This window comes from Pecten maximus, chromosome 6 (genome assembly GCF_902652985.1).
Source record: "Pecten maximus chromosome 6, xPecMax1.1, whole genome shotgun sequence".
In the NCBI taxonomy this organism is placed as follows: Eukaryota; Metazoa; Mollusca; class Bivalvia; order Pectinida; family Pectinidae; genus Pecten; species Pecten maximus.
Window position 1 is genome coordinate 12,146,777 of NC_047020.1, and position 14,597 is coordinate 12,161,373.

The following is a 14,597-nucleotide window of genomic DNA, read 5'->3' on the forward strand; positions in this document are numbered from 1 at the left end:
TACCATTTTGTCAGCAAATAACTCAAAAAAGAGATTATACAAAGAATTCAAACAAGTCTATAGAATTGAGGAGAGTGGATTTATATCCAGTATAACAGTAATCTTATACATGTACTTACATATATAGATATATACTCCGCTTATAAATTGTTGAACCGAAACTCATGTATATTTGTACAGTATCTGTACTGCAATCAAATTATATAATACGAATCATGCAACAATATACATTTAAACAATATTAAACAAAAATATGGTTTTGAGATTCACATTTATCTCACTGTTTCTAGCATTGGCTATAGCTAGTTGTAACAGCATTTAGTGCAATGAAAGAAATGTATTTTTACTGCAGCAGGAACAATGGAAATCTATTGTACTACAGCAGGAACAATGGAAATCTATTGTACTACAGCAGGAACAATGGAAATCTATTGTACTACAGCAGGAACAATGGAAATCTATTGTACTACAGCAGGAACAATGGAACTGTTAAAGCACCGCAGTTATATATGATGAATTAATTGAATTTTGTTCTATAAGGCAGCTATTTAAGATACTAGACAATGTTATACCATAGGCACTTGTACCTGATAATTAACACCCAGAGTTAAAGTCCAATATCCTTGATATGTACTATATTGAATTTTAACTCTGTGTTAATTACCAGATACAGGTGCCTATGGCTACAAACATGGAAACTATAAAAAAAATTGACATTTTGATCATACAGAATTTTTTAGAATAACATTGAGCATGATTCAATGAATTCAAATTGAATTAGAAAGTCGTATTTAAAATATTTGATATACTATGAGTTATCATTAAGAATCTTAGTTTGATTTAACAAAAAGGACAAAAATATAGCTTCTACTTTTATATACATGTATCATAAATTCATTTCCTTTTTTTGGGTTTGCATTTCACTATAAAATTTCATAAATGATCACAATCAACAAATTTTGGACTGATATTAAAAGCATACACAAATCGTTGTAGGCAATACAGTATAAAAAAAAATAAAAATATTGTTCCACAAATGAGAAAGTTTGATGTTCCAGAATCCAAGCACTAAGTTACTTTCTACAGGATAATAAAGCTAAATCCCCATGTGTATTGTGCATTCTTGTACCACTAGTAGCTTGGACTAATGGTCAGTACCAATTCATCCGAAGAATCTGAATCAATGTCTGAATTTGTGGCATGAATTGTGGAGAGGGTATCATTGAGTGTAAACTGTGGAGAGTGCTTCATGGGTGTACTGCTATGTAGCTGGTTGTTTGCCAATACTTTGTTTCTCAGACTGACAATTGCACCCATTGGTCGTTTAAACAGCTCCGTCTTCTCCGCTACGACACCTTTTTGGTGTGATCTTTGGCTGGCCTCACTTCCTGCCTGTACATTAGTGCTGGGCCTGACGGCTTTAGGTTTAGAGCTGATCTTAACTAGGGGAGAATCACATGTTGAATGTAGAGGTTTTTCCTGCACATTAGATTTGATTAAGTTTGATGTAACCCCATGTTTTGCATCAGCATGATCAGAATAGCCTTTAAAAGTACATTCAACACCACTGTCTTGCATAGAGGAAAAAAATGCGGATCTATCGTTTTCTTGGTTGATTCCCTTCCATCGTGCTAGGGACAAAAAACGCTGTGACTTCTCCTGTCCAGCTGTGTCATCCTTCGGCACCAATTTGTCCTGTTTAAAAGGTTTTTGATAACTTTGTCTTCTGTTTAAATCATGGCCCCTAGAGTATTTAGTATTCCTCATGGGTGAGATGGTTTCTATGAATTCTGATTTTTGTCCCCTGTTACTCTGATTTCTGTTATCTTGTACATTGTTTTGTTGCTTTACCTTGCTACCTTGGCATGTTGAATGTGGTAGATTTGTTGAACTTGAGTTGTTCTGATGACAAGTAGATTGATGTGTTTGTGGATACTTGTGAGCTTCACTAAATTCATTTTGCTGCGGAGCTCCGACTCGAGGTTTAAGAAAATGCTGTCCATTCAAAACAGTTGACCTTTGTGATGATCTCTCAAGGTCAAAAGTTTCAAAAAGATCAAATGACCTTGAATTGCTCTCAGAAGTAGTTAATCTCTTCAAATAATGGCCTCTATCAGAAGATATGGAATCTTGCTTTCTGGATATTTTTTCTGGAGATTGGTTTCTACCTTTCTCAGAAATGGGACTTTCCTGCATGAATTTTCTCGACACACCACCGTAATATAGGTTATCTTCAACAGGAAACTCTTTTTCATTTGATCTGTGCAAGTTTGGATATTCTTCAGTTTGCTTAAAGTGTTGCCTCAATTTTGAGGGTGAAATCATATCATTCCCCAAATTATGATTCCTTGTTTGTTTGGGTGTCGGTATAAATGTTGACATTTTGCCACTTGGTTTTTCCACAACACCATGGTTTTGTACTGTATCTTTGCAAGAAGATGGAGAAGATATAGAAAGCTTGAGTCTGGCAAAAATTGCAGATGGGGAATCTGGATTTTTACGAGAGTAGGGGTGAAACCTTTGATCACAGCTTCTGCTCCTCCAGGGGCTTTTTGGTGATATATTGTTCCGAGGACTGCTGGTTAACTCAGAGCTGAAATGGGAAGCCCTATTCCGTCTTGGAGTCGTGTTGGAGTTCTCCCATGGATGTTTGTTTTGGAAGCCTTTCGGGGTATGATTAGGACTTTTCCTTCGTCTTTTGTCTGTGTTTGGTGTAACTGGCTGCCCCTCAGACAGATATGAGTTTTCCCACATACTTAAATCTCTGTATTGTTTTTTCGGAGAGCTCAAATTTTGTTCTATTAGCCTGCCCTTGGATTCAACATATTTGTTGAGATTTTCTGATTCTGTTCCGATAACATCCATCTGTTCAAGGCAGTCTGTATTACCTCTCAGTTCTTTCGGTATAAACCTTACTTCCAGTTTGTTGTCAAAAGTGTTTGCCTTGTCTTCCCTAACCACATTGGCAGAGTTGACATTGGCGAGTTGTAGTCTCCGCCGAGCACTTACTTTGTGTCTTTGGTCAGAAGAAGTCGTGGCCGGTGAAAGCCATCTGTACACTTTTTCCATAGATGTAAGCGGATCCATTGCTATTGTGGATGCTGTCAGTTTTCCCTGCGGTAAATCTTTGAGATCCTGTACCATAAGTTTACTTGGCACAGATTTGCTGACAAGTTCCTCAAAACTTTTTGTTCTCTTGGTGGTGGTTATTACTGGTGTCCTGCTTTGCTGCATTTGTGAATTTCGATCCTGTGGTCTTGATTGTGTTTGTCCTTCTGTCTCAGCCATGTTGACTGTACCTTCTGTCTTGAACTCTGACTTGGGTCTACCACTACTTTTCTGGTGATTTGTACTATAGACTTGATGTCGGTCATCTGACACAACCAGATCAGGATGCGTATTCTCATGGTGTCGAGGTAGATATCTTTTTGAGGATCTACTAGGTGAGTGAAAACCATCTTCCTGTTGTTGAGTTTTTTTAATGAAACTGTGTAAAACATTTGTATCGACCATTTCTCCGTCAACTTCGTCACTGACATGCATATCATGAGCTGATATTCTATTTACCATACTATTTTTCACTGGTGACCTAAAAACATTTTTGGGAGATTTCTTATGACTTTCCTGTTTCCCTAAGGTTGGAATGGAGGACACTAAAGGATATCTTTCAGTAGATCTGTCTCGATCTGTAAGTGATGTCTTGCTGTGGGTAACAGCTTCTTGACGACCAACCCACCTGTTGGTGTGTGTCAGTTGTGAACATGGACTCTGGCTAACTGACCATTCAACACCGTCTGAGGGTCGAATACCATCCTGAAAATCAAAGGAAAAAGATGTAAAAATGTATGCTTTATATATGAGAAGAGGTTCAGGACAGTGCATGAAAAAAATGACCTACAATCCATAAATAAAATCTCAAGACATTTATTCTGTAGTAAGCACACTGTGAAGGAAAATTATTCAACAAACACTTGTTGAATAAGATAAGATAACAATTTGGATTGTAAGTGTACATAGGCTTCACAGGCAATGGCAATAAACTAAAACATACTATGTTTAGCCTAAAAAGGGGCAGATCAAAAGAGTAAGCACAGGTATACAACAAGTACTTCAGTATACATTTATATTGATTACATAATGTATGTATTTACAACAGGTAATACAGTATACATTTATATTGATTACATAATGTATGTATTTACAACAGGTACTTCGGTATACATTTATATTGATTACATAATGTATGTATTTACAACAGGTACTTCGGTATACATTTATATTGATTACATAATGTATGTATTTACAACAGGTACTACAGTATACATTTATATTGATTACATAATGTATGTACGTATTTACAACAGAAATATACACTGAAGTTTTATGTTAAGTGTCAAAAATTCTAGATGAAAACAGTGGAAAGAGTACTTAGTCGGAACAAGAATGATTCTTTCTACAAACGTAACGATGGGGGAATAACTTCCATAAAAACAGCTGAATCAAAAACCTTAAGTTTAGACACACATCTTCTTTGTATGCTGACTACATCATGAATGTCTACAGACATAAGGGAAGGGACATAACTGCCAGGACTGAACAAGAGTACAAGTGTCGGTACCAGAGATACGATTGTGTTTCTTCATTGTATAGTTTCTAACAGGGACTAATAAGATATTGTCCATCGACTACGATTGTGTGGGTTAGACATATAGTCCAGTCAATTTACGATTTAACCTGGACATAATTTCAACAGAATATTTTCTTTTCTGCTGTAACAGAAAAATGTCTACCAAAATCAACCACCTTGTTAATTTTTCATATTAATCATTACACAAGAGGTATACATTACACTTCAAAGAAAATTCAAAATGTAATTTTCCTGATCTCCTGGACGGCCTAAAAGACATTTTCCCAGAGGTCGATTTTGGTTGACTTGTCCTCTTTATTACCTATGAAACGTTTTATCTATTTGATTCTGCTGTGAATATATACAAAAATAAATTATTTGATCTACAATATCCTGAACTTGACTTACATGAAGATTAGAGATACCACCGTCTTGTGAGGAGGATATAAGCGTAAATTGGTCCTCCTTTCTGTCCAACCAAACACCTTTACTCCCTCTCGGTGAATTCCACATATTGCTGTCCTTGGTGTTCTCCCTCTTGTGATAAGTTGTGATGTCACCAACATCTGATTTATCAGAATCTATTTCTGATTTGTCTGATTCAATGTTGATCACATCTTCGTTGTTGTCGATGCCGTCGTCTTGCCATTGGTTACTAGTGTCCGAGGAGGTAGAACTCAGAGTTTCTGCATCACTTGGTTCTCCATGGTCATCTTTAATGAATGTCATCATTGTCTCTGTGAAATGATAAATTGACATACCAGGTAATATAAGTTATATCTATTTTCACTAAACAACAAAGGTATCATCAAATAAATATCCTTAGTGTCTAGTTAGCTTAACTTATTCCACATACAAACATCCACATTATATCACTGATGTAGACATGAAACATTCACAACAAGGTACCTCAAAATATTGTTAAAGATAACAAGACTTCATTTTGAATAAAACTATATGACTATAGGGTTAGATTTAACATTTCCCTATGATGATGGGGGATGTAGTCCCCAGCAGGAGTAGGCCAGGCCTCTGGTCCAATCTTGATAGCATGTCAGCTTAACTAGTGTTTCTTACCTAGAAAAGTTTTATATACATGCATGTATCATCAGTGTATTTTTTAATATCGGCTGCAGTAAATTATTTCTATTTCAAGAAAAAGTCCATCAATTATCAAAATCTGATGCAGAGGGCTGTACTAGGGATCAATCCTATTAGCATGATTGTGTTATACTTTTCATGCCCTGCAATTTACCTAAGTTTATACATGGGTGGGGAATCTTAAATATAAATATTTCCATACTTTGACCTCTGAGATTTATTCTCCAGTGTCACTGGATCTCTTGGCCAATTTTACCATCATGTATATATAAACTCACTGATTTTCTTGACAGAGTATGCTAACAAAACTGTCCTAATGTACCTTGAAGTGAGAGTAATTCAACACCATCTTCAGGATCATCAACTTGTTCTGCTAATGAGAAAGTTTCCAACCCTTGATTAGGACGTTTAGATTCCTGCTCAGTCAGAGAGAATGTGTTGAGTCTACGTTGAGAACATCTAGACTTATCAATCCAGCTCTCTCCACTCAACCTTGCGTCAACCCTGGGCACAAATGAATCACCTGAGGAATTCAACTGCTGTAAATTATAAACATATAAATTCATGACAAATAGAAGACTTAATGAATATCTCTACAACAAGGCAATGCAAGTGATACAAATCAAATGCCAAGTATACTTATGCCACGGAAATATCGTTTGTGGGATGACGAAAGATTTTTTTTATAAAATGTAAAGTTAACTGTGTCCTTGACCTTAGCACCCTGGAGTGCAAACTCATTTGAGGTATTCTTATTTTTAATGTGAAAGTTTGATTAAAGTGCATGAAATAATGAAGTCGCTAGAGTGCTAAAAACAACTTTCTTTAAATAGTAACGGTGTCTTTGTCCTTGACCTTGGCATCCTGAAACAGGATTGAATTGACCTTGGTACCTAACACCCTGAAATATGAACTGGTTTGGGATATTCTCATATTTGAACATTATATGACGTTTAAAAGTGGAGTTGCTATATCCCCTCCACGACTTTGAAAATGTAAAAATATGACACCTTCTGGTATACATTAAGGCATATCATTAGCTGTATATAGTTTGGGTAAATGTTGACTGCTTGGAGCTCACAGTAAGAACCCTGTCATTAGCCCTTTACTCTTCTATAGGTCATGTGATCACTGCAATATCACAAATACATGACAAAAAAATTCCCCACAGCCTCTATGATACATGTATACTGATATAAATACACAAATACAGGAGTGTGGAGATTTCCTCAAAGTCTCTCAGTACATAACATATACCTTAATGCCTACATGTATTTTTCAAATGTCAATGTAATGTGACATTTGTAAGGTAGTATAATATAAACAAGACAATTCAGCGAATTCAATCAGTAACATTTTGTATGACAAGAATGCACAAATCATAAATTTGTGTAGTAACTGATGCTACACACTGATCGTTCAACAATTGCATTTGGTGGTTTTAGCGTTAATGAATTCAGGAATGTCACTAAGTTTTATTTTTAACTTTCAAAAAACCAACGCCGGGAGAGACAACAATAGCTCTCCCTTTTTTCGAAGAGACGAGCTAAAAATATGCACCAACAAAAGTAAACACTTCCTCATAATGTGTTTCCTTGACCAATAGGTGACTACCATAAAGTACTCTTACCTTACTACCATAATATGTAGACTCACTGTCTTCGGACCTCATGGAATAAGACAGCAAACTGTTGTCCTCCTGAATGAGCATAGATTCTTCTTCTGAAAAAAGAAAATGAAATTATGAAACATTTATTTCCTATCGCCATTTTGCACTTTAGTAAAACATTACATGGAATTTCTTGTTTTCAAGTTTTTTTTAGGACGGAGGAGTTATCTAGGAACATCCGGACAAAAAAATAACAATTTTTAACCACCAGCTAATTCTTAAGGTTCATACGCTGCTTTTCTGTAATTATACCTTTGAATTACTTAAATATCTACTCCATTTATATTACTTGATGTTATATTCTACTCAGGATTATGGAATGTTAAACACTTTGATTGCCACCCGATATTGTTTTTGCTACACGTGTACGCTACCCTCAGTTGTGGCTGAGTTTTGTGGGACAAAACGAACCAACTGCAGAGAACCAAAAACATTTGTTACACAGCACACGCTGTTATCACATCATTTTTACTTGCATACTTTATTTTGCTTTCAATGAAACAGCTGATTGTTGATTTTAAATCATGAAGCAAAGATTTTTTCTTGCTTTATAGCTCTATGATACTTTAATTATAATTACCTTGTCTTTTTGTGTGCTGTAATTTTGTATGACCAAAATGTCTAGGCAACTGTTTGCGTAGCATTCCTGAAAAAAACAATCCATCTGTTATTTTTATATAACCCCTCAACAACTTTCCCAGGGTCTGACCCTAGATCACTTAGTATCAAATGGTCTATTTTAAGTGATCATTCTGGGTAAAAGAACGTTTCAAGTCCCTATACATGTATATGGCCACATTTGCTATGTTGTATTTCACAGAATAAGATAAAGACACTTTATAGCTATAGTAGGCAAATGAACTAACCAAGACAAATCACTCTTTATCAGTTCCTTAAATATTGAATTATCAATTAATCTGTGAAAATTGTCAACAAATCACATGCATAGCTATCCACACATATAGATCTGTACCTAATTCATTATACAGTGCAACCCACTTAATTTTGAAGTTCAAGTTAATACGAACTCTGATAATACAAAAACTCGCTTTATACGAATGAAAATCAAATCCCCTGCAAACCGTATGCAATATGCTTATATTGTTTACCCACCTTAATACGAATTGGTTAGGACGAAAACCCGGGTAATACAGAGACATGTCGGGGTCCCTTGACCACTATTTGTGTTGTTTTAAACCCACATAATACGAAGTGTAAAAGTCAGAGTCAGCCAAATGCGACACATCTAAGTTTTCATGACCTTTGTCTCGTACCGACCCATGCGCTCTATAGAAAGTGTATACAGCTGTAGGCAGGTATACACGTAAATGAATAGTGTTCTATTAAAATATGTTAACCAAACCATGCGTTATTTTGATTCACTTTGTTGTTGGGATGTTCACAGACAACACACGCTATGGAGTATGGAGACTCCGACCAAAAAACGAAAACAAAACTTTAATTTAGATGTGAAAATCGACAGCGAACCAGACGACAACATCCCGTTGTCAGAATTACGACTTCTCCTGCCTAAAGACAATCATATCACGGCTAAGCAATACCTTGATATTAGCATTGTAACATCAGAAAAGATTACTGAGGCTGACATTATCGTGATATGACTATGTAGCCGTTGTAAGCCTATTGTGTATTGGTACGCCAACCGTAAATAACCAAAGACTGAACACCATACACTTGCAATGTACAATGTTTTTAACGTTTTATGTACAAAAGTGTACATGTGCTGTGCGTGCATACATGGTGTTGCACATTGGAAATACGACCCCACATAACACGAAACCCGTCTAGTACAAAAAAACATTTGAGGGGTCCCCAGAAATTCATCATAACCAGGTTCGACTGTACAATATAATTGCTTAAAAATTTCCTTTCAAGTTTGGTAATGTTACATTAAGTAATTGGCAGATATTCTTGAAGTGATCATTTTGGGAGATATATGGTACATACATGTATATATTGAGCCGATACGGAATCACCTTAACACTAAATGTATTATCTACGGACAACAAAGTGACATGAATTGTTGAAAAGATATTTGTCAGTAGGAGAGTTAAATGGAGAGACTAATCTTTAAAGTCACTTTTGATTTAAAGTGAATGGAAAGTTAAAGAAGCTACTTTTACATATTAATCTGATCACTGGTATTCATTTCATGAAAAAAATATTTAGTGGTTTTATCTACTGCCACAACACAGAAAAATATTACCTTTATTTGTTGTGATTTCCAAGTTATCCAAATCCACAATGTCAACATATTTTGAAGGTTTCCCATACTGAAAAGAAAAGAATTTTTGTTAATCAAAGCCACATACTCCGAAAGAAATGTTTACATTTTGAGCTCTTTAAAGTTTTCAGACTTATACCTAACAAATTATCGTGAATCAAGACCTGGAGGAAAATGTGCATTTATGAAAATATATGGGAAATTCCCAAAACAAAAAACTGGGTCGACAGACAAAGTTTGAGTGCGAAATAGTCCAATAATACAACGGAAGGGTTATCAGTCTTTACATAACGGCGGAACCCCAAATGTGTGAGTCTGCCAAAACACAGACAAATTCTGCCAAAAAGAAACATAAAAGAGACTGGAATCGGCAAAACCCGAGTATTTCTTTAGGAAAGGAAATGATTCGTTGGAACTTAGCGAGAAAAGAAAAGGAAATAGACTCGAATGTACGTCGATTTTGCCAGACGTCTATTGGATTGCAGGCCATGGTTAGCTTTTAAACATTGTCAACTTCACCGATCTAAAATTTTATCGATGTTTTGTTGTATGCATATTGCTGCATTTCAAAATTAAGTATTAAGATGTAAGTTTGTTTATTTTGTTCAGTTATTACGCGAATACTCTATTAATATGTTTAAATGAAACCATTATTAGTCAAAGTTCACATATTATATACATATATATACTTGATATGTAAACAATGTTCATCCAGACAGGCAAATTAGTACTAATCTACATTTTTCTTTTTCTGAATTACAATTGCATGTTATAACTTAATTTTTTTGGTCAATTTTTTCTTGTTCTCACGAACACTCGAATCATTATTAATTTTCTTATTTTGATAACAAATTTTAAAGTGGACTTCACAACCCATGAAAGAAAAATAATATTGAATGAAAAAAAAATTGCTTGGAAGCATGTACATCAGGACATTAAGTAAATCCTGTCTATCAAAACATATAATTATGTAGCGGGGGATGTTATTCTATGTGTGTAGATGACAGGATTAAGCTTAACAGTAATTCCGACATGTCTGTATGTTGTGTCTGTACTATGTATACCTGTATCACCCTGACCTAATGTCTGTATGTTGCGTCTGTATTATGCATAACTATGTCATCCATACTACATGTCTGTAGATACCCAACGAACCAGGGCTGGTCCACATACAGGGCATTGTGTCTGATGCAGTTTGACACTACAAAAGTGAAATTGGGCCAAACACACTCCTGTGGTTTGAGGAAGTAAACTGAAATAGAAATTTCTTAATTTTCTTAAGCATTGATGTCAATTTTTTTTAGTTTCATCGGGGTATGAAACAAATTTTGTTTGCAAACTGTATGAATCCTCGTAGCGGATTCTTACAGAAGTTAATTTTGAAAATAATTTTCTAATTTAAAACATGTTTTATGTACAATTTTATTGGTTTATATGGGATTATTTTTCTCAAATCAATACGCAACCTCAATTGTTTTATTGTGACGTCACATTTTTCTCGCCATTCTCGGAATTTTTTTCATAGTGGTATGAAAAAGAAATCTCAACCAATCAGAAAGCCGCATTCTGCGTACAAACAATGGAAAATTATTTTTCAATAAATTTGAATGGTAGGCTGCATATTCTCATACAGTATGATACATCATGATCAATATTTTCTGTAAGTATACAGGGCTTTCTCTCACTGGTTTGGGATGGGCCTTTTGCCTCATTTTGGGAGGAAAATTGATGAATTGTGAAAGATTCTTTCAGGAGTGAAAATTGATGAATTGCAAGATTTTTTCAGGAGTAAACTGCAAATTTTGGTCCCAAAAAGCCCTCAGAAAAAGTCCTAAAAAAATGGTTACATATGGTGCAATACTGGCCTGGGTTTCTTTCTATGAATCAAAAATAAATGGTGGCAACTAATATACATGGTATTAACGTGTAAGAAATTATTGAATAATCATTGATGCATCGACACAAGACCAACTTTGGAGCTGTTCCATAGCCCAAATCAAGCCCGTGCTTGGAAAAAAGTAATATTTGAATGTGTTCACATACGGAAGATACAGCAAAAATGATTTCGGGTGACCATGCATTTATGGTTGCCAGTGTAATATTTTATCCTCTAACCACAGGGGGAAGGTGCAGAACTACTGTATATGTCACAAAAAATAATTGTCAGATAAAAAAATAAGGCTCTCCTGAGTTAATCCGAAGGGTTCTGATGTTAAAGTTGCCTTGTGGCAATCTAAGTAGTAAGATTGTCAGAAAAAATCGGACTTCTCCCCAGTTCAGTTGATCTGTCCCAAGACTATATATCATTGAATATATGGAGTACCGTAGCCCAAGTTTTCTCTGGCCCCGAAGACCATGTCTGGTATCAGGGCCAGAGGAAACTCAGGCTATAGTAATAGTGAGCCATGGTGATGGCCCGGGTGATATATCAGTCTGGAATGGTAATTTGTTGGTTCATTACTTTGTAGAGTAGTATTAAACTGTTTTTCTTAATCCTCCGTTCCACTGGTTATTCCAATCTCAGATTCTGTGTCAGACCTCTGACACTGATATTAATGATTTGGTTTTGTTTGTTTTTGTTTAACGTCCTATTAACAGCCAGGGTCATGTAAGGAGATGCGATGCAGGTTTTGGAGGTGGAGGAAAGCCGGAATACCCGGAGAAAAACCACTGGCCTACGGCCAGTACCTGGCAACTGCCCCACGTAGGTTTCGAACTCGCAACCCCGAGGTGGAGGGCTAATTATGATAAAGTGTCGCCACCGCGGATATCGATGATGTTGCGGTGTTGTCAAGTGTCTGTACCGTTACTTGTCTAGTGATGCTAGGTATAGTCACACGCAGTTAAGCATCAGCTGCAGAAAATGCACGAGGATAATGGATTTATAACTGTGTGTTAATTACCAGATACAAGTGTCTGTGGTAAACAGGGTCCTGTCACTGGATGAGCACGTACGTACTCACGGTAACGTTACTGCCACTGTCGTATGTTGTGAATTCAGGCACCTGTACTCAATCTTTCATGACGGAATATGTTCCTGAATGCATGCATATCTAAAATAGGATTCTTTCCTTAACGAGTTTTTTTTACCTTTTCTACAATCGCATCTATGTTGGCATTGTAACGTCTGATATTTCCCCGCTCTTCAAAAACAAATCTTTTCAAATCGCCCGCCATGTTTTTTTTGGATAAAATTACCTTCGGATAATAAATAATGAAAAGTGCAGAAGAGTTCCGAATATTCCGGCCACATCCGAGAATAGCCGTTTAACTTTCGTTTTATTCAGGGCAGAGACCTATAGTATATAGGTCTATAGGTCTCTGTTCAGGGGTAGAAAAATATTGTCACCACAAAGAAAGAATTTCAACGCCGTAAAGACGTTAATTAAGGGAACGGCATGAACTGAATATTTAGTTAGCAGGCTAGTCGGTAAGTTTTAACAAAGTTGCCTACTGTTTCGTACGGAAGCCCTGGAGGGACATTTTGAGTTACTACTTATTACTTATAACTTATTAGTTATTACTTATTTGTTATTACTTATTTGTTATTACTTATTAGTTATTAATTACTAAATTATTGTATAACAGTACGTTACTTTATCATATCGTCAAGATAAATGATGTTTTATATAAAGGATGTTGTTCATATCGATCCTTTTTGTGTAATTGAGTAATAAATTGTCTGATAAAAATCCTGTTTTTTAACAAAACGTACTTAGTTATAATTCATTTAATTTGTTATTTCTTATTTGTTAATTCTTATTTGTAATTTCTTATTTCTTATTTCTTTTTTCTTATTTCTTACTTGTTATTTCTTATTTGTGACTATTTATTGATAAGAAATAAGAATTAACAAATAACAAATAACAAATAACAAAAAAGAAATAACAAATTAAATGAATTATAACTAAGTAAGTTCTGTTTAAAAAACGGGATTTTTATCAGACAATTTATTACTATACTTTACTATATTACTATTTATATAAAACATTATTTATCTTGACGATATGATAAAGTAACGTACTGTTATACAATAATTTAGTAATTAATAACTAATAACAAATAAGAAATAACAAATAAGTAATAACTAATAAGTTATAAGTAATAAGAAGTAACTCAAAATGTCCCTCCAGGGCTTCCGTAGTTTCGGGTTTCAATGAGAAAATAAGACTTAAGATCTTAGATACTAGCCTACATAAAATAATACGGGTGCATAATGTTCTAATGCACTGATGTGAAGTTTGGACACAGTTGTCCAAAGTTAACTGTCATATATCAAAGTCATGTTATATAAAAGTCAAATGATTAGGACATACAGCAGATATCAGTTAATAGACAAGGATTCTTTTCATTCGTTCTCCACTAATTATTACTATATTAGAAAAAGAACAAATAAGGTCTGCCATAGTTAATTTGGACCCAGGAGTGACATTTATGATGATTTCACTCATATTTTAGTCAAAAGATTGACTAATGGTCACATTAAAGAGAGGCATTTTAGTCACAAGATTAACTAATGGTCACATTAAAGAGAGGCATATATTAACTAGCTTCTGTCTTTAATTTCAAAACTTATAATATGTTGATAAATTGTGGCCACTATTATATTTTTCTCTGGAAAACTGCAACTAATTATTTTCGAGTTCTGTAGATGTATTGATTGATCTCATCAGGGATGGTAATTAAAATAGTCCTATTATAATTTTTTTGATAATATAAACATATATATAATTAAATTTAAATGGCTTTAAAAGAAAAAAGGAATAACGAATTGTACATACGATTGATGGATAATGAATGTAATCATGATTGGTGACTGACTTTAATCCAGTTCCTCAATTCGATGTATACTGGTACTACAGCCTGCTACACTTCTAATTAAAAAAAGAAACAAAGAAACAATGTAAATATATGGAGTATACATTACGTTGAATATGAATATATAAATACATGTA

At 34.8% G+C, this 14,597-nt stretch overlaps 2 protein-coding genes across 5 annotated transcripts in view; one reads left to right on the forward strand and one right to left on the reverse strand.

Annotated features, from left to right (window-relative positions):
* Positions 1-228: 228 nt before the first annotated feature.
* Positions 229-14,537, reverse strand: LOC117328985. Of its 3 annotated transcripts, none has more exons than XM_033886638.1 (7): positions 14,424-14,537; positions 9,625-9,691; positions 7,978-8,043; positions 7,359-7,450; positions 6,051-6,267; positions 5,036-5,364; positions 229-3,813 (listed from the first exon to the last, which is right to left on the reverse strand). In XM_033886638.1, the coding sequence occupies exons 3-7, from the start codon at positions 8,039-8,041 to the stop codon at positions 1,132-1,134; spliced, it is 3,384 nt and encodes a 1,127-aa protein (XP_033742529.1). In that variant the 5' UTR covers positions 8,042-8,043; positions 9,625-9,691; positions 14,424-14,537; the 3' UTR covers positions 229-1,131. The 3 variants fall into 3 exon arrangements, with proteins under 3 accessions (XP_033742529.1, XP_033742528.1, XP_033742531.1); XM_033886637.1 differs by lacking the exon at positions 14,424-14,537 and adding an exon at positions 12,733-12,853; XM_033886640.1 differs by lacking the exon at positions 14,424-14,537 and adding an exon at positions 12,546-12,696.
* LOC117328987 (protein mono-ADP-ribosyltransferase PARP14-like) overlaps positions 12,929-14,597 on the forward strand; it is a 61,580-nt gene continuing 59,911 nt past the window's right edge. For both annotated transcript variants that reach the window (XM_033886642.1, XM_033886643.1), the window contains exon 1: positions 12,929-13,072. The gene's annotated coding sequence lies outside the window, so the exon portion shown is untranslated. The remainder of the gene's footprint in view (positions 13,073-14,597) is intronic.